The sequence below is a fragment of the Narcine bancroftii genome, chromosome 1 (genome assembly GCF_036971445.1).
Source record: "Narcine bancroftii isolate sNarBan1 chromosome 1, sNarBan1.hap1, whole genome shotgun sequence".
NCBI lineage: Eukaryota > Metazoa > Chordata > Chondrichthyes > Torpediniformes > Narcinidae > Narcine > Narcine bancroftii.
Genome location: NC_091469.1, coordinates 247,577,962 through 247,603,294, shown reverse-complemented (window position 1 = coordinate 247,603,294; position 25,333 = coordinate 247,577,962). Strand labels below are relative to the sequence as shown.

Below are 25,333 nucleotides of genomic sequence, written 5' to 3'. Positions count from 1 at the left end.
ATCTTGGTTTTTGTTGTGGTTGTGGTTTAGAGGCCAATACTCTATGTGCCCTTTCTATTTCCATTTCTTGCTGTTGTTCTGGACATCCTAGGGTCTTAGGGATCCACTCTTTTATAAACTCCCTCATATTCTTGCCTTCTTCATCTTCCTTAAGGCCCACTATCTTTATGTTATTTCTTCTGTTATGGTTTTCCATTGCATCTATTTTTTGAGCTAGTAGTTCTTGTGTCTCTTTAGTTTTTTTATTAGATTTCTCCAATTTCTTTTTTAAGTCTTCTACCTCCATTTCTGCTGCTACTGCCCGCTCTTCCATCTTGTCCATTTTCTTTCCCATTTCTGTTAAGGTCATCTCCATTTTATTTATTTTCTCTTCTGTGTTGTTTATTCTTTTTCTTAAATCCTTAAATTCCTGTGTTTGCCATTCTTTAAATGACTCCATGTATCCTTTAATAAGAGCAAGTATATCCTTTACCTTGCCTTTCTTTTCTTCTTCTATTTCCCTGTACTCTTCCTCTTCCTCTTCTTCTTCCTCTGGGTTGACCATCTGTTGTTTCTTTGGTGCCCTTTCCTCCTCTTCTTTCTTGTTTCTATTGTCTTCTGTGGTCTCTTCTTGCTGCAGGTGTTTTGCAGCTGTCGTTGCCGGCTGTGGAGATCGACTCCCCAGCTGGTCCACCCTCCCGTCGGTGTGTTTTTTTTCATTCGCATCGCGCACTTTTACTCGGCTCTGCGAGCCATTTTTGCAGTCCATTATTTACCGACCTGAGGGAGCGGGTTTCTCTCTCCGCAGCGGGACTCTTCGGACAGGTAAGGCCTTCACCTTTTTCCTCATTTGTCTTCTCTTCCTCTCTTCTTACCGTTGCTTTCGATGTTTCTTTTTTTGTCGCCATCTTCTTTCCACCTTTATACTCACTTTTCTGTAACTTTTATTTCTGTGCCTTTGTGTTTTCCTTTGTTTTTCCCGACTTTTCTGGAGAGGGCTGGAGTTCACCGTCCGGCCACTACGCCATCACGTGACTCCCCTTCTCCTGGAATGGCTTGACGAGGTTTACACTATGAATCATTGAGTTGGAAGCTCAACAAGATTTCTAAGAGAGAGGCAGGGGCCCATAATTTTGCACCAACAACTTGCAATGATTAGAGCTATGTTCCTTGACTTATTGGGTGTGCAGAATGTTAAATGACGATGTTTCGGTTGAGGGCCGTATAAATCACGAGTCCAGATGTTTATCAGTTTCAATGAAAAGCCTTCACTTGAAATTATGCCGTGTTTAATTTCTTGTAAATTAACTCTCTCAGCCTGAATCTACACAGAAATGCATTTCCACTGTGTGGACATACTGCTGAAATCATGAACTGGGATTCATCTTGACAACCTAAATCATTTGGAGATTCAACTCTGGTTGGCAGCAGATATTGCTGTCGATCTGTTTTCAATGGATCATAAAACTCCGCCAAGGTAACTGATACACTTACCTGCTGGCATTTTTTGTCTGTCATTTTCACAGGTACAGATTGAAGATGCTGTTGGTGCTGGAGATACTGTCATTAGTGATGCAGTCGTTGCGGTTTCGACGGTGCTGGTGGTACTTTCACATCTTCCTTTATATTTCAGAACTTCACAATTGTCCATACACGGAGTGAAGTTACAGAGGGCAGATTTTCCTGAAGAAGTCACAATCGCCTGATCTGGAGGCAGAGTAATGATAATGAGTTAATGGTCTTACACTTTGTGCAATGTACATAAGCACGGAAATTCGTCCTTGATGTAGAAAATGGGATTTTGTATAAAATAATATGAGAATATATCCCTATTAAAATTTTGAAAATTGTATTCATCTGCAATGAGTTAATATGCAGCTCCATAAAAAATGGGTAGACCACCCTTAGAATATTGTCTTCAGTAGCGGTTTATCACTGCAGAAAAGGGGTACTTGCTTTGGAATGGATCCAGAGGAGTTTCAATCGAATGCACCTGGGTCAGAGCACATGTCGTATGAAGCAAGGAGAACAGGTTTTGGGATTTTCCTTGGGAGAGTCAAAGGATGAGAAATGAAATCACAGAGGAACACAACTTTATGAATAATCAAAGATTTTGAACTTGAAGATGGGTAACTTTGATAGTATGAGATGTGAATTGGCTAAAATAGATAGGCAAATTGTACTTAAAGGGCTAACAGCAGAAAACCAATGACAGTAATTTAAGGATAGCTTGGAGCAAGTGCAGAAAATGTACATCCCAGGTTGTACAAAGAATATATCGAAGAGTATAGCGCATCCGTGCATAACAAGGGAGATGCGAGAGAGTGTCAAATCCAAAGAATGAGATGACAAATTAGCCAAAAAAAAAATAATATCCCTGATGATTGGGTGAAATTCAGAGTTCTAAAGAGGGAGACAAAATTATTAAAGGGATTATGAGAGGAAGCTGGCAGGGAACTTAAAAAATGACTGTAAATGCTTTTATTGATACGTTAAGAGGATGATGTTAGTTAAGACAAATGTGTGTCTGTGGCAGACAGAAACGGGTAAGTTGACGATGGAGAACAAGGGTATGGCATTGAATGACTATTTTAGTTCTGTCTTCATCAAGGAAGACATAACTAATCACCAGGAAATTATTCAGGATCTGGGATCTATTGTGACGGAGGGACTAAAGGAAATAATTGTAAGTCGAGAAGTTGTATTAGTTAAATTGCAGGGATTCTTTGGCTTGGCTTCGCGGACGAAGATTTATGGAGGGGGTAAAAGTCCACGTCAGCTGCAGGCTCGTTTGTGGCTGACAAGTCCGATGCGGGACAGGCAGACACGGTTGCAACGGCTGCAGGGGAAAATTGGTTGGTTGGGGTTGGGTGTTGGGTTTTTCCTCCTTTGCCTTTTGTCAGTGAGGTGGGCTCTGCGGTCTTCTTCAAAGGAGGTTGCCTCCCGCCAAACTGTGAGGCGTCAAGATGCACGGTTTGAGGCGATATCAGCCCACTGGCGGTGGTCAATGTGGCAGGCACCAAGAGATTTCTTTAGGCAGTCCTTGTACCTTTTCTTTGGTGCACCTCTGTCACGGTGGCCAGTGGAGAGCTCGCCATATAACATGATCTTGGGAAGGCGATGGTCCTCCATTCTGGAGACGTGACCCATCCAGCGCAGCTGGATCTTCAGCAGTGTGGACTTGATGCTGTTGACCTCTGCCATCTCGAGTACTTCGACGTTAGGGATGAAAGCGCTGAAAATGGATGTTGAGGATGGAGCGGAGACAACGCTGGTGGAAGCGTTCTAGGAGCCGTAGGTGATGCCGGTAGAGGACCCATGATTCGGAGCCGAACAGGAGTGTGGGTATGACAACGGCTCTGCATACGCTTATCTTTGTGAGGTTTTTCAGTTGGTTGTTTTTCCAGACTCTTTTGTGTAGTCTTCCAAAGGCGGATAAATCCACGAGGCCTGATAGTCTGCATCCGAGAGTGCTGAATGAAGTAGCCCAGGAAATAGTGGATACATTGGTGATAAATTCTCAAACCTCATTGGATACTGGATTAGTTGCTGAGGATTGGAGGGTGGCCAACGTAACCCCACCATTTAAGAAGGGAGAGAGAGACAAATCGGAAACTATAGACCAGTAGGCCTGACATTGGTTATTAAAGATGCAATTGCAGAATATTTGGAAAGTAGTGTAAGCATCGCACAGAGTCAGCATGGCTTTGTGAAGGGGAAATCATGACTGATGAATCTAATAGAGTTTTTTGAGGATGTAACCAGTAGAGTGGATGGGGTAGAACCAGTGGGTGTGGTATATCGGGACTTTAGTGAGGCGTTTGATAAGGCAAGCATATAAACTTAAAGAGCACATTATAGGAGGTATGGTCTTAAGCTGGATAGAGAATTGGTTGACGGACAGGAAGCAAAGAGTAGGAATAAATGGGTTGTTTTCAGAATGGCAGCCAGTGACTAGTGGGGTACCGCAGGGCTCAGTGCAGGAGCCGCAGTTATTTACGATATATATCAACAACTTAGATGTTGGAATAGATAGCCGTATCTCGCAATTTGCAGACGATACAAAGTTGGGTGGCAGGGTTAGCTGTGTGGAGGAAGCTAGGAGAGTGCAGGGTGATTTGGACAAGTTAGGCGAGTGGTCCAGGATGTGGCAGACGCAGTATGTGGATAAATGCAAAGTTATCCACTTTGGAGGTAAGAACAGGAAAAAGGATTATTATTTAAATGGTATCTGTTTAGGAAAAGGGGAGATACAGCGAGACTTGGGTGTTGCTGTGCATCAGTCGGTGAAAGTGGGCGTGCAGGTGCAGGAGGCAGTGAGGAGGACGAATGGTATGTTGGCTTCCATGGCAAGAAGATTTGAGTCCAGGAGTATGGAGATCCTGCTGCAGCTGTACAGGGTCTTGGTGAGACCACACCTGGAGTACTGTGTGCAGTTTTGGTCGCCTTATTAACATAAAAAAACATAACAATTACAGCACGGAAACAGGCCATTAGGCCCTTCTAGTCCACACCGAACCAAACACCCCTTTCTAATCCCACCTCCCTGCACAATGCCCATAACCCTCCATCTTCTTCTCATCCATATACCTGTCCAACCTTTTCTTAAATAATACAATTGACTCCGCCGCCACTATTTCTCCCGGAAGATCATTCCACACAGCTACCACTCTCTGAGTAAAGAAGTTCCCCCTCATGTTACCTCTAAACCTCTGCCCCTTAATTCTTAACTCATGTCCTCTTGTTTTAAACTTTCCTCCTCTTAACGGAAATAGTCTATCCACATCCATTCTGTCTATCCCTTTCATAATCTTAAATACTTCTATCAAATCCCCTCTCAACCTTCTACGCTCCAAAGAATAAAGACCCAATCTGTCCAATCTCTCCCCATACTCCAGATTCTTAAACCCAGGCAACATTTTGGTAAACCTTCTCTGCACTCTCTCCACTCTGTTTATATCCTTCCTATAATTAGGCGACCAGAACTGCACACAGAACTCCAAATTAGGCCGCACCAACGTCTTATACAATCTCAACATCACCTCCCAACTCCTATATTCCATGCAATGATTGATAAAGGCCAGCATACTAAAAGCCTTCTTCACCACCCTATTCACGTGAGTTTCTACCTTCAGGGAACGATGTACCGTTACTCCTAAATCTTTCTGCTCTTCTGTATTCCTCAATGCTCTCCCATTTACCACATATGTCCTATTCTGATTCTTCTTACCAAAATGAAGCACCTCACACTTATCAGCATTAAATTCCATCTGCCATTTTTCAGCCCACTTTTCTAAGCAGCCCAAATCCCTCTGCAATCCTTGAAAACCTTCTTCATTATCCACTATTCCACCTATCTTAGTATCGTCTGCATATTTACTAATCCAATTCACCACCCCATCATCTAGATCATTAATGTATATAACGAACAACAATGGGCCCAATACAGATCCTTGAGGCACACCACTGGTCACCGGCCTCCAACCTGACAGACAATTATCCACTACCACTCTCTGGCCTCTCCCTTTCAGCCAATGTTCAATCCATTTGACTATCTCAAAATTTATACCTAAAGACTGCACCTTCCTAACTAACCTTCCATGTGGTACCTTATCGAAGGCCTTACTGAAGTCCATATAGACAACATCCACTGCGCTACCCTCATCCACATTCCTAGTCACCTCTTCAAAAAATTCAATCAGATTGGTCAAACATGACCTTCCTCCCACAAATCCATGTTGAGTGCTCCTGATCAGACCCTGTCTATCCAGATGTTTATAAGTACTATCTCTAAGAATGTTCTCCATTAATCTGAGGAAGGATATCCTTGCCTTTGAGGGGTTGCAGAGAAGGTTCACGAGGCGGATACTGGGGATTGAGGGACTCGCCTAAGAACAAAGGTTGGATAGAGTAGGCTTGTATTCGCTGGAATTTAGAATATTGAGGGGGGATCTTATAGAAACATAAAATTCTTAAGGTTGAGACAGATGAGACGCAGGAAGGTTGTTTGAAATGCTGGGGAAAAACCAGAACAAAACAGATATATATCGTTAACAACTGCGGCCATAGTTTAAGGATAAGGGGGTGGTTTTTTAGGACTGAGATGAGGAAAATTTTCTTCTCTCAGAGAGAGGTAAATGTGTGGAATTCTTTCTCACAGGCAGTAGTTGAGGCCAGTTCCCTGTCAATATTTAAGTGTAGGTTAGATTTGGCCCTTGCCACCAAGGAGATTAGGGTGTATGGGGAGAAAGCAGGAACCGGGTACTGATCAGCCATGATCATAATGAATGGCGGTGTAGGCTTGACGGGCCAAATGGCCTACTCCTACACCTATTTCTATGTTTCTATTTTAATCATTCAGCATTTTGATTCCTGGTGTGACAATACTAAAACCAGTTACAAAAGGACATCTGTTTCTGCTGAGTGGAGGAATGTTCAGAGGAGATGAATGAGATATGTTTTTTGACACCAATATTTGTGGAGTTCTGGAAAGATTTGCCACTCACGGTGAGGGGGTTTCCTTGAATGGTGACAATCATCCATGATGGCCATATGGATGGAGTTAAAATATGTTGAGGTATCTAGGTGAGAGAAAATTAGATTGTTGTGGTGTAATTTTACATATATATGCACAAATATTGGGATGAATGGCTGGTTTATGTTAGGTATTTGTGGGAAATGTGAAGAAAAAACAGAAGCTACAAATTCAATTGTCATTTGACATCCTTCCAATAAACAACTGCAGATCATTCTCTGAGGAAATTCAAGACAGAGTTGAAAATAATCAAGAGACCCTTTGGCCAAAATAGTTCCTGCTGACTGAACTGCTCTCAATTAAATAACGTGGACAGGCAGTACTTGGTCATCCAGTCTGTGAGACCATCACTGTCAACTCGAAGCACTGACATCACAGCAGTTTAGAACAGACAGAGAAGAGATTTGTTGCAGTGTTTGGAGTGGAGGATAAGTGATAATTGCACAATCATTAATCTATGCAAGGAATGATAACACGCAGGTGATGAGAGTGTCTCCTGGAATGGCTTGACTAGGGTCACACTATGAATCATGGAGATGGAAGCTCAACAAGATTTCTAAGAGAGAGGCAGGGGCCAATAATTTTGCACCAACAACTTGCAATGATTAGAACTATGTTTCTTGACTTATTGGGTTATATCAAATTTGTTATCATAACAAAGGAATTGAGGTGACTTAATGGAGATACATAAGATTATGAGGGGCTCAGATAGAGTGCACAGCCAGCGCATTTTTCCTGGGACAGCAACACGAAATACCTGAGCACATAGGTTTCAGTAGTGGAGGAAACTTCAGGGGTGATGCAGAGGTAAGTCTTTTACACAGAAAGTAACCAAGCCATGAAAGACCCCAACAATGAAGACGCTGTTTACATCCGGTACCGCACGGATGGCAGTCTCTTCAATCTGAGGCGCCTGCAAGCTCACACCAAGACACAAGAGAAACTTGTCCGTGAACTACTCTTTGCAGACGATGCCGCTTTAGTTGCCCATTCAGAGCCAGCTCTTCAGCGCTTGACGTCCTGCTTTGCGGAAACTGCCAAAATGTTTGGCCTGGAAGTCAGCCTGAAGAAAACTGAGGTCCTCCATCAGCCAGCTCCCCACCATGATTACCAGCCCCCCCACATCTCCATCGGGCACACAAAACTCAAAACGGTCAACCAGTTTACCTATCTCGGCTGCACCATTTCATCAGATGCAAGGATCGACAATGAGATAGACAACAGACTCGCCAAGGCAAATAGCGCCTTTGGAAGACTACACAAAAGAGTCTGGAAAAACAACCAACTGAAAAACCTCACAAAGATAAGCGTATACAGAGCCGTTGTCATACCCACACTCCTGTTCGGCTCCGAATCATGGGTCCTCTACCGGCACCACCTACGGCTCCTAGAACGCTTCCACCAGCGTTGTCTCCGCTCCATCCTCAACATCCATTGGAGCGCTTACATCCCTAACGTCGAAGTACTCGAGATGGCAGAGGTCGACAGCATCGAGTCCACGCTGCTGAAGATCCAGCTGCGCTGGATGGGTCACGTCTCCAGAATGGAGGACCATCGCCTTCCCAAGATCGTGTTATATGGCGAGCTCTCCACTGGCCACCGTGACAGAGGTGCACCAAAGAAAAGGTACAAGGACTGCCTAAAGAAATCTCTTGGTGCCTGCCACATTGACCACCGCCAGTGGGCTGATAACGCCTCAAACCGTGCATCTTGGCGCCTCACAGTTTGGCGGGCAGCAACCTCCTTTGAAGAAGACCGCAGAGCCCACCTCACTGACAAAAGGCAAAGGAGGAAAAACCCAACACCCAACCCCAACCAACCAATTTTCCCCTGCAACCGCTGCAATCGTGTCTGCCTGTCCTGCATCGGACTTGTCAGCCACAAACGAGCCTGCAGCTGACGTGGACTTTTTACCCCCTCCATAAATCTTCGTCCGCGAAGCCAAGCCAAAGAAGAAGAATGGGTGCCTGGATGCATTGCCAAGGGTGGTGCTGGAGGCTGGTACAATAGGGCCATTTAAAAGACATGGTTAGATAGGCACATGGATGCAAGAAAAATAGAGGATAATGGTGTGTGAGGTCTGGTAAAATTAGATTATTGTGGAGTAAGTTTCCACAGGTCAGCACAACATTGTGGACTGAAGGGCCTGTACTGTATTGGAATGTTCTATCTTTTAAAATACATGACCAACTTGTCCAGAAATAATAAAACTACAGTTGTTGCATTTCTGCCTTGCTCCCTTCTTGCCATCATCCCAAAAACACACACATCTTCCATTCCGTGCTCTGAATTCCTCCGACTCCACTGCGTCTTCTCCCAGGATGAGGCCTTCCACTCCAAGACAACAGAGATCTCCTTCTTCATAATATATGGCTTCTCTTCGACTGCCAACAGCTCAACCCTCATTCACATCTCCTCTATTACCTGCACATCTGCCCTGACCCCTTCTCCCTTAGAGAAATTGTTGACCCCCAAAAATTTTCCAAGAACTTTCATCCCAAAATAAATCAAATAAATGATACTTCTGAAGGAATAAAATAACACAAACAGAAAATAAGGAAGTAAGGTTTTGGCACAGTAAGAATACAAATTTGCATTTTATGCAGTAAAATAAAACTTTCAACCTCATGCAACAACTTGGAAACCCAGCGTAGGATGCAATGAAAATACTGCCCAGAACTGACTCCTGTGGTTACAGTTGGGATCCAAGGCAAGAAGGAAGATCCTGGGCAGGAGCAGGAAGTGACTGATGCCAATGGTTGGATTTCTTCATTCAAACTTTGACTCCATATAACCATATAACCACTTACAGCACAGAACAGGCCAGTTCGGCCCTACTAGTCCATGCCGTAGCATATCCCCACCCTCCTAGTCCATGCTGTAGCAAATCCCCACCCTCCTAGTCCCACTGACCAGCACCCGGTCCATACCCCTCTAGTCCCTTCCTATCCATGTAACGATCCAGTCTTTCCTTAAATGTAACCAATGATCCCGCCTCGACCACGTCTGCCAGAAGCTCATTCCACATCCCCACCACCCTCTGCGTAAAGAAATTTCCCCTCATGTTCCCCCTATAATTTTCCCCCTTCAATCTTAAACCATGTCCTCTAGTTTGAATCTCCCCCTTTCTTAATTTAAAAAGCCTATCCACATTGACTCTGTCTGTCCCTTTTAAAATCTTAAACACCTCTATCAAGTCCCCTCTCAATCTTCTACGCTCCAGAGAAAAAAGCCCCAGTCTGCACAACCTTTCCCTGTAACTCAGACCCTGAAATCCTGTCAACATTCTCGTGAACCTTCTCTGCACTCTCTCTATTTTGTTTATATCTTTTACTCAGCATATCAATGCCTGTGACAGTCTTACAGCTGGGTGAGGTAGACTGGAGACACCACACATCGTTCCTGGTTTTCCCAGTGGCATCACTATTGGAAAACAATTGGTCCAGATTAACAGATCCAGGGTCATCAACCTTGGATCTGTTAATCTGGCACTGGTTCATGATTTGAAATTAGAAACACAACCTCAGCCACATATGGGAGAGAAGGTGCCTGACGCAGATGGTCGCTGGAAAAGAATTGTGAATAATGAATCCACTTACCAGGGAGCAAAAACATTCCATGGAACACACAACAATTCCAGGAATGTGGTGATATGTTGGAAGTCAGTGCTGGTACTGGAGTAGATTCGGATGTGCTGGGTTGGGTCTTCCTGTGTACTTCAGAAGTTCACAATGGTCCGTACACAGAGTGAAGTTTCACAGGCCTGATTTACCCGCAGAAGTCACAATCACCTGACCTGGAGGCAGAGTTAAAAATAAACATAAGGTTGTGTGCACCTACAAGGATGTACATGCTTTGGAGAGGGAGCAGAGGAGATTAGCCTGGATTGGAGTAGATGTCTTACAAAACAAGGTTGGAAGGGTTGGAGCTTTTCCCTTTGTAGCAACAAAGGATGAGAGGTGACTTAACTGAGGCATGTAAGATTATGATGGGGTTAGATATGATGGACAGCTGCCACCAATTCCTGGAACAACATAAAAAATAGGAGAGGTCATATGTTTAAGGTGAGTGTTCTGGGATCTGTTCTGGGTCAAATGTACTTTGAGATTTCAATGAATTATTCGATTTATAGTGGGTCAGTCAATGTGCAGATGAAACACAGTTTGGAAGTGTTGTGGACAGTGGTGACGGTTGTCGTAGGTAGCAATAGGATATGGACATAATGTAGAGTTGGGTCGACAAGTTGTTGATGGAATTCAATGCCGATAAGGGTAAAGTAACCTGGGCTGGAGGCAGAGTAATGACAATGAGTTTATAGTCATACACATTGTGCGAATGTACTGAAATTCTTCCTTGCTGCAGAAAACTGGTAGTTGTAAAAAACGATAAAAACATTCTAATAGTGCACTTAATTGAATGAAATGCATAAATAACAGTAAATATTCACATTCCTCCAAGTTAAAAGAGAATGATTTGCAATGGTTCTAACAAGCTTTTTGTGGGGTCCATAATTAGCATAACAAAGTGAGGTCCATCAGACTGATGGCTGTTGGATATAAACTATCTGAGAAGCTGGAGGTGCTGGTGTTCTCCATAAAGGTAGCAGTGAGAAGAGGTTGTGACCAGGGTGAAGGAGGTGCGTTATGTTATTGGCTGCCTTCTTGAAACAGAAGAACAATGGGAAAGGAGACAGGATGGAACTGAGAATGTGTCTTGAAGGTGGGGAGATCTTAAATGAATACTTCAGTGTTCACTGGGGAGAGTGACCTTGGTGAATGTGAGGTCAGTGTGGAGCAGGCAAATGTGCTGGAGCATGTTAAATTTAAAAATGTTCAAATGAATAAGTCTCTGGACCAGGTGGGATATAACCCAAATTGTTACAGGAAGAGTTTGCTGGAGTGTTGGTGATTAACTTTTCATCCTCCTTGGCCACAGGAGGGTACCAGGGGTTGGGAGAATTCCAAATGTAGTTCACTTGCCCAAGAAATACAAGAGGAAAAATCCTGGGAATTACAGACCAGTGAGTCTTACCTCAGAGGTGGGCAAACTATTGGAGAGTATTCTTGGGGACAGGACTTGTCAGCATGAAGCGAAATATCGTCTTCTTGGGTATCATCTGCGTGGCCTTGTGAGAGGCAGGTTATGCCTTACAAGCCAAACTGCTTTGTCAAGCACGTGATAAAGGAAATTGATAAAGGAAGGTGGTGGATGTGATGCATGTGGATTTTGTTCAGGTGTTTGACAAGGTTCCCCATTATGGATCATTCAGAAAGACGAGGCATCGGAACCAAGGAAAATTTGCTGCTTGTATTTGCAATTTTCTTGCCTGCAGAAAGGAGAGGCTGGTAACAGATGGAACAAAAACTGCCTGAAGACCAGTGACAGATAATATTCTGAAACTATCAGTTCTAAGACAACTAACCTTTGTGAATTTGATGAATGGCTTGGATTTATGATGGGTCAGTCAGTGTACAGATGAAACAAAGTTTGGAGGTGTTATGGATAGGATCGAAGGTTGTTGTAGATATCAGCAGGATACGGACAGGTGGGTGGACAAGTGGCAGATGGAATTCAATCCACATAAGTGTGAAGTGATGCACTTTGGAAGGTTGTACTAGAAGGTGAGGTGCATGGTTTGTGGCAGGATTTTTAACTGTGTGGATGAACAGAGTTCCTGGAGTCAAGATCCATGGATTCCTCAAGGTTGCTGCAAAAGTTGAGATAGTAGTTACGAAGGCAGATGCTGTGCTGGCATTCATTAGTTGGTGGAATGTGTTCCAAAGCCAAGAGGTACAATATTGTATAGGTTGACCCCTACAATTTCCACCTAAAATGGAGGTATTGAGTGATACCCTTTGTAAAAGATGGCCACCAAATCAGTGGATGGTGTTAAAAGACAAACCACAATATTTTTTAAACAAATGATCATATAAATTTTATTTGGAGAGTTTGAAATAAACTACTGTCAGCTCATGTAACAGGCCATTTAAAGCCTGTACTGAACTGGACTGAATGGATGGATGCCACGGAGCAGTGCTGAGACTTCGCAAATAACTAATAGGGCATGCGCACGATTGCTTCGGAGCTGGCGGGAAGATGGTGGCGGTGATGAGACTTTGTCACCGAGTAAGAATTTTATACTATTTGCATAAGACAACCCCTAATTTTAAAGTGATATTTTCAAGTTTTGAGGATCATTCTATGCAATGACATATCCGGTAATTTTGCAGCTATATGCACCTCAAGTTATCCACACTTCAAATACTCTATTCAGTTCTGGATGCCTCACTGCAGGAGAGATGTAGGTGCTTTCGAGAGCATTCAGAGATTAACCAGGATGTGCCTGGGCTTGGGAACATGTCATATGAAGCAAGGTTGACAGATTTAGGGGTTTACTCTTGGGAGTGACAAAGGATGAGAGATGATTTCATAGAGTACATAAGATGATGAGTGGTCATCCAGGATCTTATTCCTGGGACGGTAATAATAAAAATGAAAGGACATTTGTTTCAGCTGAGTGGAAGATGATTCAAAGGAGATGTTAGATATGTTTTTATATAGAGATTGGTAGCTTTCTGGAATGCATTGCCAGCTGTGATGTGAGATTTGGTATAATGGAGACATTCAAAAGACTCTTTGATTGGCATATAGATATAGAAAAAAAGGGTTACTGGAGTTAGGCAGGGGAAATTTAGATTGTTGTGGATTAAGTTTACACAGGTCAGCACAAGATCATAGGGTGAATGGCCTGTAATGATCTAAGTAAAGAGACAACTGGGGCTGCAAAATCTCTTGTCATCTTAAATATTTCTAATGAATCCACTGCAGATCACTCTCTGAAGAAAGAGTATCAGAGTTATACAGAGGTGAAATAGGACCTGAGTCCCAACTGGTTCAAGCGGACAAAGCAGTTAGCACTAAAATTACAAGGAAAACAAAACCCAGTCATTCTTTGTGTGAGGCCATCGTGGTCCACTATACTCACTGTAATCACTGCAGTTTGCAACAGACAGATGAAAAATGTGTTGCAGAGGAAGAATGACAATACCAAAATCATTACCCTGTGCATGGATTGGTAATCCGCAAGAGATGAGAGTGTCTCCTGGATTGGCTTGACTAGGATCACACTATAAATCATGGAGATGGAAGCTCAACAAGATTTCTAAGAGAGAGGCAGGGGTAGGGGCCAATCATGTTGCACCAACAACTTGCAATGATTAGAGCTATGTTTCTCGACTCATTGGGTATACAGGATGTTAAATGACGATGTTTTGGTCGAGGGCCGTATAAATCACATCTCCAGAAACTTATCCATTTCAATGAAAAGCCGCAACACGAAATTTTGCAATGCTTAATTTCTTGTAAATTAACTTTCTCAGCCTGATCCCTACACAGAAATGCATTTCAACTGTGTGGACATACTGCTGAAATCATGAATTGGGGATCATCTTGACAACCTAAATCATTTGGAGATTCAACTCTGGTTGGCAGCAGATATTGCTGTCGATCTGTTTTCAATGGATCATAAAACTCCGCCATGGTAACTGATCCACTTACCTGCTGGCATTTTTTGCTGCAGTTGGTGTTGTAGTTACTGTCATGGTTGTTTCTGTTGTTGGGGTTTCGACGGTGCTGGTGGTACTTTCACATGTTCCTTTATATTTCAGACCTTCACAATTGTCCATACACGGAGTGAAGTTACAGAGGGCAGATTTTCCTGAAGAAGTCACAATTGCCTGATCTGGAGGCAGAGAAATGATAATGAGTTAATGGTCTTACACTTTGTGCAATGTACATTAGCACGGAAATTCGTCCTTGATGTAGAAAATGGGATTTTGTATCAAAAAATATGAGAATACATCCCTATTAAAATTTTGAAAATTGTATTCATCTGCAATGAGTTAATATGCAGCTCCATAAAAAATGGGTTGACCACCATTAGAATATTGTCTTCAGTACCGGATTATCACTGCAGAAAAGGGGTACTTGCTTTGGAATGGATCCAGAGGAGTTTCAATCGAATGCACCTGGGTCAGAGCACATGTCGTATGAAGCAAGGAGAACAGGTTTTGGAATTTTCCTTGGGTGAGTCAAAGGATGAGAAATGAAATCACAGAGGAACTCAAGTTTATGAATAATCAAAGATTTTGAACTTGAAGATGGGTAACTTTGATGGTATGAGATGTGAATTGGCTAAAATAGATTGGTAAATTGTACTTAAAGGACTAACAGCAGAAAACCAATGACAGTCATTTAAGGATAGCTTGGAGCAAGTGCAGAAATTGTACATCCCAGGTTGTACAAAAAATATATCGAGGAGTATAGCGCATCCGTTCCTAACAAGGGAGATGCGAGAGAGTGTCAAAGCCAAGGAATGAGCTGACAAATTTGCCAAAACAAAATAATATTCCTGATGATTGGGAGAAATTCAGAGTTCAACAGAGGATGACAAAATGATCAAAGGGATTATGAGAGGAAGCTGGCAGGGAACATAAAAAAATGACTGTAAAATCTTTTATTGATACGTTAAGAGGATGAGGTAACTTAAGACAAATGTGTGTCTGTGTCAGACAGAAACGGGTAAGTTGATGATGGAGAACAAGGGTATGGCAGACTGTTTGAATGACTATTTTAGTTCTGTCTTCACCAAGGAAATCATAACTAATCTCCAGGAAATTATTCAGGATCTGGGCTCTATTGTGACGTAGGGACGAAAGGAAATAATTGTAAGTCGAGAAGTTGTATGAGTTAAATTGCAGGGATTAAAGGCGGATAAATCCACGGGGCCTGATAGTCTGCATCCGAGAGTGCTGAAGGAAGTAGCCCAGGAAATAGTGGATACATTGGTGATAACTTCTCAAACCTCTTTGGATACTGGATTAGTTCCTGAGGATTGGAGGGTGGCCAACATAACCCCACGCTTTAAGAAGAGAGGGAGAGGAAAATCGGAAACTATAGACCAGTAGGCCTGACATTGGTTATTCAAGATGCAATTGCAGGATATTTGGAAAGTAGTGTAATCATCGCACAGAGTCACCATAGCTTTGTGAAGGGGAAATCATGTCTGACGAATCTAATAGAGTTTTTTGAGGATGTAACCAGTAGAGTGGATGGGGGAGAACGAGTGGGAGTGGTATATCGGGACTTTAGTAAGGCGTTTGATAAGGCTAGCATATAAACTTAAAGAGCACATTATAGGAGGTATGGTATTAAGCTAGACAGAGAATTGGTTGAGGGACAGGAAGCAAAGAGTAGGAATAAATGGGTTGTTTTCAGAATGGCAGCCATTGACTAGTGGGGTACCGCAGTGCTCAGTGCAGGAGCCGAAGTTGTTTACGATATATATCAACAACTTAGATGTTGGGTCACGTCTCCTGAATGGAGGACCATCACCTTCCCAAGATCGTGTTATATGGCGAGCTCTCCACTGGCCACCGTGACAGAGGTGCACCAAAGAAAAGGTACAAGGACTGCCTAAAGAAATCTCTTGGTGCCTGCCACATTGACCACCGCCAGTGGGCTGATAACGCCTCAAACCGTGCATCTTGGCGCCTCAAAGTTTGGCGGGCAGCAACCTCCTTTGAAGAAGACCGCAGAGCCCACCTCACTGACAAAAGGCAAAGGAGGAAAAACCCAACACCCAACCCCAACCAACCAATTTTCCCTTGCAACCGCTGGAATCGTGTCATGCCTGTCCCGCATCGGACTTGTCAGCCACAAACGAGCCTGCAGCTGACGTGGACTTTTTACCCCCTCCATAAATGTTCGTCCGGGAAGCCAAGCCAAAGAAAGAAAGATGTTGGAATAGATAACCGTATCTCGCAATTTGCATACGATTCAAAGATGGATGGCAGGGTTAACTGTGTGGAGGATGCTAGGAGAGAGCAGGATAATTTGGACAAGTTAGGCGAGTGGTCCAGGACATGGCAGATGCAGTATAATGTGGATAAATCAAAGTTATCCACTTTGGAGGTAAGAACAGGAAAAAGGATTATTATTTAAATGGTATTTGTTTAGGAAAAGGGGAGATACAGCGAGACTTGGGTGTTGCTGTGCATCAGTCGGTGAAAGTGGGCGTGCAGGTGCAGGAGGCAGAGAGGATGACGAATGGTATGTTGGCTTTCAGAGCAAGAGGATTTGAGTCCAGGAATAGGGAGATCCTGCTGCAGCTGTCCAGGGTCTTGGTGTGGAGTACTGCGTGCAGTTTTGGTCGTCTTTTCAGAGGAAGGATATCCTTGCCTTTGATGGGTTGCAGAGAAGGTTCACTGGGCGGATACTGGGGATGGAGGGACTCGCCTAAGAACAAAGATGGATAGAGTAGGCTTGTATTCGCTGGAATTTAGAAGATTGAGGGGGGTTCTTATAGAAAGATGAAATTCTTAAGGGTTTAGACAGATTAGATGCAGGAAGGTTGTTTTAAATGCTGGGGAAAAACCAGAACAAAACAGATATATCTCGTAAACAACTGCGGACATAAGGGGGTTGTTTTTTAGGACTGAGATGAGGAAAATTTTTTTCTCTCAGAGAGAGGTAAATGTGTGGAATTCTTTGTCACAGGAAGTAGTTGACGCCAGTTCCCTGTCAATATTTAAGTGTAGGTTAGATTTGGCCCTTGCCACCGAGGAGATTAGGGTGTATGGGGAAAATGCAGGAACTGGGTACTGATCAGCCATGATCATAATGAATGGCAGTGTAGACTTGAAGGGCCAAATGGCCTACTCCTACACCTATTTCTATGTTTCTATTTTAATCATTCAGCATTTTGCTACCTGATGTGACAATACTAAAACTAGTTACAAAAGGACATCTGTTTCTGCTGAGTGGAGGAATGTTCAGAGGAGATGAACGAGATATGTTTTTTGACACCAATATTTGTGGAGTCCTGGAAAGATTTGCCACTCACGGTGAGGGGGTTTCCTTGAATGGTGACAATCATACATGATGGCCATATGGATGGAGTAAAAATATGTTGAGGTATCAAGGTGAGAGAAAATTAGATGGTTGTGGTGTACTTCTACATATATATATGCACAAATATTGGGATGAATGGCCGGTCCCATTCTATGTTAGGTATTTGTGGGAAATGTGAAGAAAAAACAGAAGCAACAAATTCAATTGTCATTTGACATCCTTCCAATAAACAACTGCAGATCTTTCTCTGAGGAAATTCAAGACAGAGTTGAAAATAATCAAGAGACCCTTTGGCCAAAATAGTTCCTGTTGACTGAACTGCTCTCAATTTAATTATGTGGACAGGCAGTACTTGGTCATCCAGTCTGTGAGACCATCACTGTTAACTCGAAGCACTGACATCAAAGGAGTTTAGAACAGACAGAGAAGAGATTTGTTGCAGTGTTTGGAGTGGAAAATAAGTGATAATTGCATAATCATTACTCTATGCAAGAAATGATAATACGCAGGTGATGAGAGTGTCTCCTGGAATGGCTTCACTAGGGTCACATTATGAATCATGGACATGGAAGCTCAACAAGATTTCTAAGAGAGAGGCAGGGGCCAATAATTTTTCACCAACAACTTGAAATGATTAGAGCTATGTTCCTTGACTTATTGGGTGTACAGAATGTTAAATGACGATGTTTCGGTTGAGGGCCGTATAAATCACGAGTCCAGAAGCTTATCAGTTTCAATGAAAAGCCTGCACATGAAATTATGCAATATTTCTTCTTTTCTTTGGCTTGGCTTCGCGGACGAAGATTTAAGGAGGGGGTAAATGTCCACGTCAGCTGCAGGCTCGTTTGTGGCTGACAAGTCCGATGCGGGACAGGCAGACACGGTTGCAGCGGTTGCAGGGGAAAATTGGTTGGTTGGGGTTGGGTGTTGGGTTTTTCCTCCTTTGCCTTTTGTCAGTGAGGTGGGTTCTGCGGTCTTCTTCAAAGGAGGTTGCTGCCCGCCAAACTGTCAGGCGCCAAGATGCACGGTTTGAGGCGATATCAGCCCACTGGCGGTGGTCAATGTGGCAGGCACCAAGAGATTTCTTTAGGCAGTCCTTGTACATTTTCTTTGGTGCACCTCTGTCACTGTGGCCAGTGGAGAGCTCGCCATATAACACGATCTTGGGAAGGCGATGGTCCTCCATTCTGGAGACGTGACCCACCCAGCGCAGCTGAATCTTCAGCAGCGTGGACACGATGCTTTCGACCTCTGACATCTCGAGTACTTTGACGTTAGGGATGAAAGCGCTCCAATGGATGTTGAGGATGGAGCGGAGACAACGCTGGTGGAAGCGTTCTAGGAGCCGTAGGTGATGCCGGTAGAGGACCCATGATTCGGAGCCGAACAGGAGTGTGGGTATGACAACGGCTCTGTATACGCTTATCTTTGTGAGGTTTTTCAGTTGGTTGTTTTTCCAGACTCTTTTGTGTAGTCTTCCAAAGGCGCTATTTGCCTTGGCGAGTCTGTTGTCTATCTCATTGTCGATCCTTGCATCTGATGAAATGGTGCAGCCGAGATAGGTAAACTGGTTGACCGTTTTGAGTTTTGTGTGCCCGATGGAGATGTGGGGAGGCTGGTAGTCATGGTTGAAAGCTCGCTGATGGAGGACCTCAGTTTTCTTAAGGCTGACTTCCAGGCCAAACATTTTGGCAGTTTCCGCAAAACAGGACGTCAAGCGCTGAAGAGCTGGCTCTGAATGGGCAACTAAAGCGGCATCGTCTGCAAAGAGTAGTTCAAGGACAAGTTGCTCTTGTGTCTTGGTGTGAGCTTGCAGGCGCCTCAGATTGATGAGACTGCCATCCGTGCGGTACCGGATGTAAACAGCGTCTTCATTGTTGAGGTCTTTCATGGCTTGGTTCAGCATCATGCTGAAGAAGATTGAAAAGAGGGTTGGTGCGAGAACACAGCCTTGCTTCACGCCATTGTTAATGGAGAAGGGTTCAGAGAGCTCATTGCTGAATCTGACCCGACCTAGTTGGTTTTCGTGCAGTTGGATAATCATGCTGAGGAACTTTGGGGGACATCCGATGCGCTCTAGTATTTGCCAAAGCCCTTTCCTCCTCACGGTGTCGAAGGCTTTGGTGAGGTCAACAAAGGTGATGTAGAGTCCTTTGTTTTGTTCTCTGCACTTTTCTTGGAGCTGTCTGAGGGCAAAGACCATGTCAGTAGTTCCTGTGTTTGCGCGAAAGCCGCACTGTGATTCTGGGAGAATATTCTCGGCGACACTAGGTATTATTCTATTTAGGAGAATCCTAGCGAAGATTTTGCCTGCAATAGAGAGCAGCATGATTCCCCTGTAGTTTGAGCAGTCTGATTTCTCGCCTTTGTTTTTGTACAGGGTGATGATGTTGGCATCACGAAGGTCCTGAGGCAGTTTTCCTTGGTCCCAACAAAGCTTGAAAAACTCATGCAGTTTAGCATGCAGAGTTTTGCCGCCAGCCTCCCAGACCTCTGGGGGGATTCCATCCATACCTGCTGCTTTGCCACTTTTCAGTTGTTCGATTGCCTTATATGTCTCATCCTGGGTGAGGACCTCATCCAGCTCTAGCCTTAGGGGCTGTTGAGGGAGCTGGAGCATGGCAAAATCTTGGACTGAGCGGTTGGCACTGAAAAGAGATTGGAAGTGTTCTGACCAACAGTTGAGGATGGAGATCTTGTCGCTGAGGAGGACTTTGCCGTCTGTGCTGCACAGCGGGCTTTGGACTTGGGGTGAGGGGCCGTACACAGCCTTTAGAGCCTCGTATAAATCCCTGAAGTCGCCAATGTCCGCGCTGAGCTGGGTTCGTTTGGCGAGGCTAGTCCACCACTCATTTTGGATCTCCCGGAGTATGCGCTGAAGATGGCTGCATGCGCGACGGAAGGCTTGATTCTTCTCTGGACAGGACGGCTTTGTAAGGTGAGCCTGGTGGGCAGCTCGCTTTTTTGCCAGCAGCTCATGGATTTCCTGGCTGTTTTCGTCGAACCAGTCCTTGATTTTCCTGGAGGAGAAGCCCAGTACCTCTTCAGTGGATTGCAGTAAATTAAATTTATCAGCCTGAACCTACACAGAAATGCATTTCCACTGTGTGGACATCCTGCTGAAATCATGAACTGGGGATCATCTTGACAACCTAAATCATTTGGAGCTTCAACTCTGGTTGGCAGCAGATATTGCTGTCGATCTGTTTTCAATAGATCATAAAACTCCACCAAGGTAACTGATCCACTTACCTGCTGGCATTTTTTGTCCGTCATTTTCACAGGTACAGATGGAAGATGCTGTTGGTGCTGGAGATACTGTAATTATAGATGCAGTCGTTGCGGTTTCAACGGTGCTGGTGGTACTTTCACATGTTCCTTTATATTTCAGAACTTCACAATTGTCCACACACGGAGTGAAGTTCCAGAGGGCAGATTTTCCTGAAGAAGTCACAATCGCCTGATCTGGAGGCAGAGTAATGATAATGAGTTAATGGTCTTACACTTTGTGCAATGTACATAAACACGGAAATTCGTCCTTGATGAACAATATGGGATTTTGGACAAATAAATTAGAGAACACATCCCCATTAAAATTTTGAAAATTGGATTCATCTGCAATGACTTAATATGCAGCTCCATAAAAAATGGGTTGACCACCCTTGGAATATTGTCTTCAGTACCGGTTTATCACTGCAGAAAAGGGATACTTGCTTTGGAATGGATCCAGAGGAGTTTCAATAGAATGCACCTGGGTCAGAGCACATGTCGGATGAAGCAAGGAAAACAGGTTTTGGTATTTTCCTTGGGAGAGTCAGAGGATGAGAGATGAAATCACAGAGGAACACAAGTTTATGAATAATCAAAGGTTTTGAAATTGAAGATGGGTAACTTTGACGGTATGAGATGTGAATTGGCTAAAATAGATTGGCAAATGGTACTAAAAGCACTAACAGTAGAAATGCAATGGCAATCATTTAAGGATAGCTTGGAGCAAGTGCAGAAATTATACATCCCAGGATGTACAAAGAATATATCGAAGAGTATAGCACATCCGTGCCTAACAAGGGAGATGCGAGAGAGTGTCAAATCCAAAGAATGAGCTGACAAAAAAAAAATAATATCCCTGATCATTCGGAGAAATTCAGAGTTTTAGAGGATGACAAAATGATTAAAGGGATTATGAGAGGAAGCTGGCAGTGAACATAAAAAATGACTCTAAAAGCTTTTACTGATACGTTAAGAGGATGAGGTTAGTTAAGACAAATGTGTGTCTGTTGCAGACAGAAACGGGTAAGTTGATGATGGGGAACAAGGGTATGGCAGACTGAATGACTATTTTAGATCTGTCTTCACCAAGGAAGATATAACTAATATCCAGGAAATTATTCAGGATCTGGGATCTATTGTGACGGAGGGACGAAAGGAAATAATTGTGAGTCGAGAAGTTGTATTAGTTAAATTGCAGGGATTAAAGGCGGATAAATCCACGGGGCCTGATAGTCTGTATCCGAGAGTGCTGAAGGAAGTAGCCCAGGAAATAGTGGATACATTGGTGATAACTTCTCAAACCTCTTTGGATACTGGATTAGTTCCTGAGGATTGGAGCATGGCCAACATAACCCCACCCTTTAAGAAGGGAGGGAGAGAGAAATCGGAAACTATAGACCAGTAGGCCTGACATTGGTTATTATAGATGCAATTGCAGAATATTTGGAAAGTAGTGTAATCATCGCACAGAGTCAGCATGGTTTTGTGAAGGGGAAATCATGTCTGACGAATCTAATAGAGTTTTTTGAGGATGTAACCAGTAGAGTGGATGGGGGAGAACCAGTGGGAGTGGTATATCGGGACTTTAGTAATGCGTTTTCTAAGGCTAGCAGATAAACTTAAAGAGCACATTATAAGAGGTATGGTATTAAGCTGGATAGAGAATTGGTTGAGGGACAGGAAGCAAATAGTAGGAATAAATGGGTTGTTTTCACAATGGCAGCCAGTGAGTAGCAGTGCTCAGTGCAGGAGCTGCAGTTGTTTACGATATATATCAACAACTTTGATGTTGGAATAGATAGCCGTATCTCGCAATTTGCATACGATACAAAGTTGGGTGGCAGGGTTAACTGTGTGGAGGATGCTAGGAGAGAGCAGGGTGATTTGGACAAGTTAGGCGAGTGGTTCAGGATGTGGCAGATGCAGTATAATGTGGATAAATGCAAAGTTATCCACTTTGGAGGTAAGAACAGGAAAAAGGATGATTATTTAAATGGTATCTGTTTAGGAAAAGGGGAGATACAGCGAGACTTGGGTGTTGCTGTGCATCAGTCGGTGAAAGTGGGCGTGCAGGTGCAGGAGGCAGTGAGGAGGACGAATCGTATGTTGGCTTCCATAGCAAGAGGATTTGAGTCCAAGAATAGGGAGATCCTGCTGCAGCTGTACAGGGTCTTGGTGAGACAACACCTGGAGTATTGCTTGCAGTTTTGGTCGTCTTATCTGAGGAAGGATATGCTTGCCATTGAGAGGTTGCAGAGAAGGTTCACTAGGCGGATACTGGGGATGGAGGGACTCGCCTAAGAACAAAGGTTGGATAGAGTAGGCTTGTATTCGCTGGAATTTAGAAGATTGAGGGGGGTTCTTATAGAAACATGAAATTCTTAAGGGTTTAGAGAGATTAGACGCAGGAAGGTTGTTTTAAATGCTGGGGAAAAACCAGAGCAAAACAGATATATCTCGTAAACAACTGCGGCCATAAGCGGGTTGTTTTTTAGGACTGAGATGAGGAAAATTTTCTTCTCTCAGAGAGAGGTAAATGTGTGGAATTCTTTGTCACAGGAAGTTGTTGAGGCCAGTTCCCTGTCAATATTTAAGTGTAGGTTAGATTTGGCACTTGCCACCGAGGAGATTAGGGTGTATGGGGAAAAAGCAGGAACCGAGTACTGATCAGCCATGATCATAATGAATGGTGGTGTAGGCTTGAAGGGCCAAATGGCCTACTCCTACACCTATTTCTATGTTTCTATTTTAATCATTCAGCATTTTGCTTTTAAGGATAACTTGGAGGAAGTGCAGAAAATGTACATCCCAGGTTGTAAAAAGAATATATCGAAGAGTATAGCGCATCCCTGCCTAACGAGGGAGAATGTTCAGAGGAGATGAAAGAGATATGTTTTTTGACACCAATATTTGTGGAGTCCTGGAAAGATTTGCCACTCATGGTGAGGGGGTTTCCTTGAATGGTGACAATCATCCATGATGGCCATATGGATGGAGTAAAAATATGTTGAGGTATCTAGGTGAGAGAAAATTAGATTGTTGTGGAGTAATTTTACATATATATGCACAAATATTGGGAAGAATGGCTGGTCTATGTTAGGTATTTGTGGGAAATGTGAAGAAAAAACAGAAGCTACAAATTCAATTGTCATTTGACATCCTTCCAATAAACACCTGCAGATCATTCTCTGTGGAAATTCAAAACAGAGTTGAAAATAATCTAGAGACTCTTTGGCCAAAATAGATCCTGCTGACTGAGCTGCTCTCAATTAAATAACGTGGACAGGCAGTACTTGGTCAACCAGTCTGTGAGACCATCACTGTCAACTCGAAGCACTGACATCACAGGAGTTCAGAAGAGATAGAGAAGAGATTTGTTGCAGTGTTTGGAGTGGAGGATATGTGACAATTTCACAATCATTATTCTATGCAAGGAATGATAATACGCAGGCGATGAGAGTGTCTCCTGGAATGGCTTGACTAGGGTCACACTATGAATCATTGAGTTGGAAGCTCAACAAGATTTCTAAGGGAGAGGCAGGGGCCAATCATTTTGCACCAACAACTTGCAATGATTAGAGCTATGTTCCTTGACTTATTGGGTGTGCAGAATTTTAAATGACGATGTTTCGGTTGAGGGCCGTATAAATCACGAGTCCAGATGTTTATCAGTTTCAATGAAAAGCCTTCACTTGAAATTATGCAATGTTTAATTTCTTGTAAATTAACTTTCTCAGCCTGAACCTACACAGAAATGCATTTCCATTGTGTGGACATACTGCTGAAATCATGAACTGGGGATCATCTTGACAACCTACATCATTTGGAGATTCAACTCTGGTTGGCAGCAGATATTGCTGTCGATCTGTTTTCAATGGATCATAAAACTCCGCCAAGGTAACTGATCCACTTACCTGCTGGCATTTTTTGTCCATCATTTTCACAGGTACAGATTGAAGATGCTGTTGGTGCTGGAGATACTGTCATTAGTGATGCAGTCGTTGCAGATTCGAAGGTGCTGGTGGTACTTTCACATGTTCCTTTATATTTCCGAACTTCACAATTGTCCATACACGGAGTGAAGTTCCAGAGGGCAGATTTTCCTGAAGAAGTCACAATCGCCTGATCTAGAGGCAGAGTAATGATAATGAGTTAATGGTCTTACACTTTGTGCAATGTACATAAGCACGGAAATTCGTCCTTGATGAAGAATATGGGATTTTGGAGAAATAAATTAGAGAATACATCACTATTAATATTTTGAAAATTGGATTCATCTGCAATGACTTAATATGCAGCTCCATAAAAAATGGGTTGACCACCCAGTACCGGTTTATCACTGCAGAAAAGGGGTACTTGCTTTGGAATGGATTGAGAGGAGTTTCAATAGAATGCACCTGGGTCAGAGCACATGTCGGATGAAGCAAGGAAAACAGGTTTTGGGATTTTCCTTGGGAGAGTCAGAGGATGAGAGATGAAATCACAGAGGAACAAAAGTTTATGAATAATCAAAGATTTTGAAATTGAAGATGGGTAACTTTGACGGTATGAGATGTGAATTGGCTAAAATAGATTGGCAAATGGTACTAAAAGCACTAACAGTAGAAATGCAATGGCAATCATTTAAGGATAGCTTGG

At 43.3% G+C, this 25,333-nt stretch overlaps 2 protein-coding genes across 8 annotated transcripts in view; both read right to left on the bottom strand.

The window, feature by feature from the left end:
- LOC138740925 (uncharacterized) overlaps positions 1-25,333 on the bottom strand; it is a 290,457-nt gene that overhangs the window by 111,402 nt on the left and 153,722 nt on the right. The gene's annotated exons all lie outside the window — the stretch shown is intronic.
- Positions 1,599-24,825, bottom strand: LOC138751256 (uncharacterized). The gene is made up of 5 exons (XM_069913324.1): positions 24,610-24,825; positions 20,678-20,890; positions 14,072-14,255; positions 10,114-10,310; positions 1,599-1,686 (listed from the first exon to the last, which is right to left on the bottom strand). The coding sequence occupies exons 1-4, from the start codon at positions 24,764-24,766 to the stop codon at positions 10,283-10,285; spliced, it is 582 nt and encodes a 193-aa protein (XP_069769425.1). The 5' UTR covers positions 24,767-24,825; the 3' UTR covers positions 1,599-1,686; positions 10,114-10,282.

What these genes read in the sequence shown, in the direction of transcription:
- LOC138751256 (XM_069913324.1), bottom strand. Translation starts at nt 24,766, where the DNA reads ATGGACAATTGTGAAGTTCGGAAATATAAAGGAACATGTGAAAGTACC. An exon ending in TGGACAAAAAATGCCAGCAG is followed by an intron (nt 20,891 to 24,609) that starts GTAAGTGGATCA and finishes CTCTGCCTCCAG; the next exon opens with ATCAGGCGATTGTGACTTCT. An exon ending in CGGACAAAAAATGCCAGCAG is followed by an intron (nt 14,256 to 20,677) that starts GTAAGTGGATCA and finishes CTCTGCCTCCAG; the next exon opens with ATCAGGCAATTGTGACTTCT.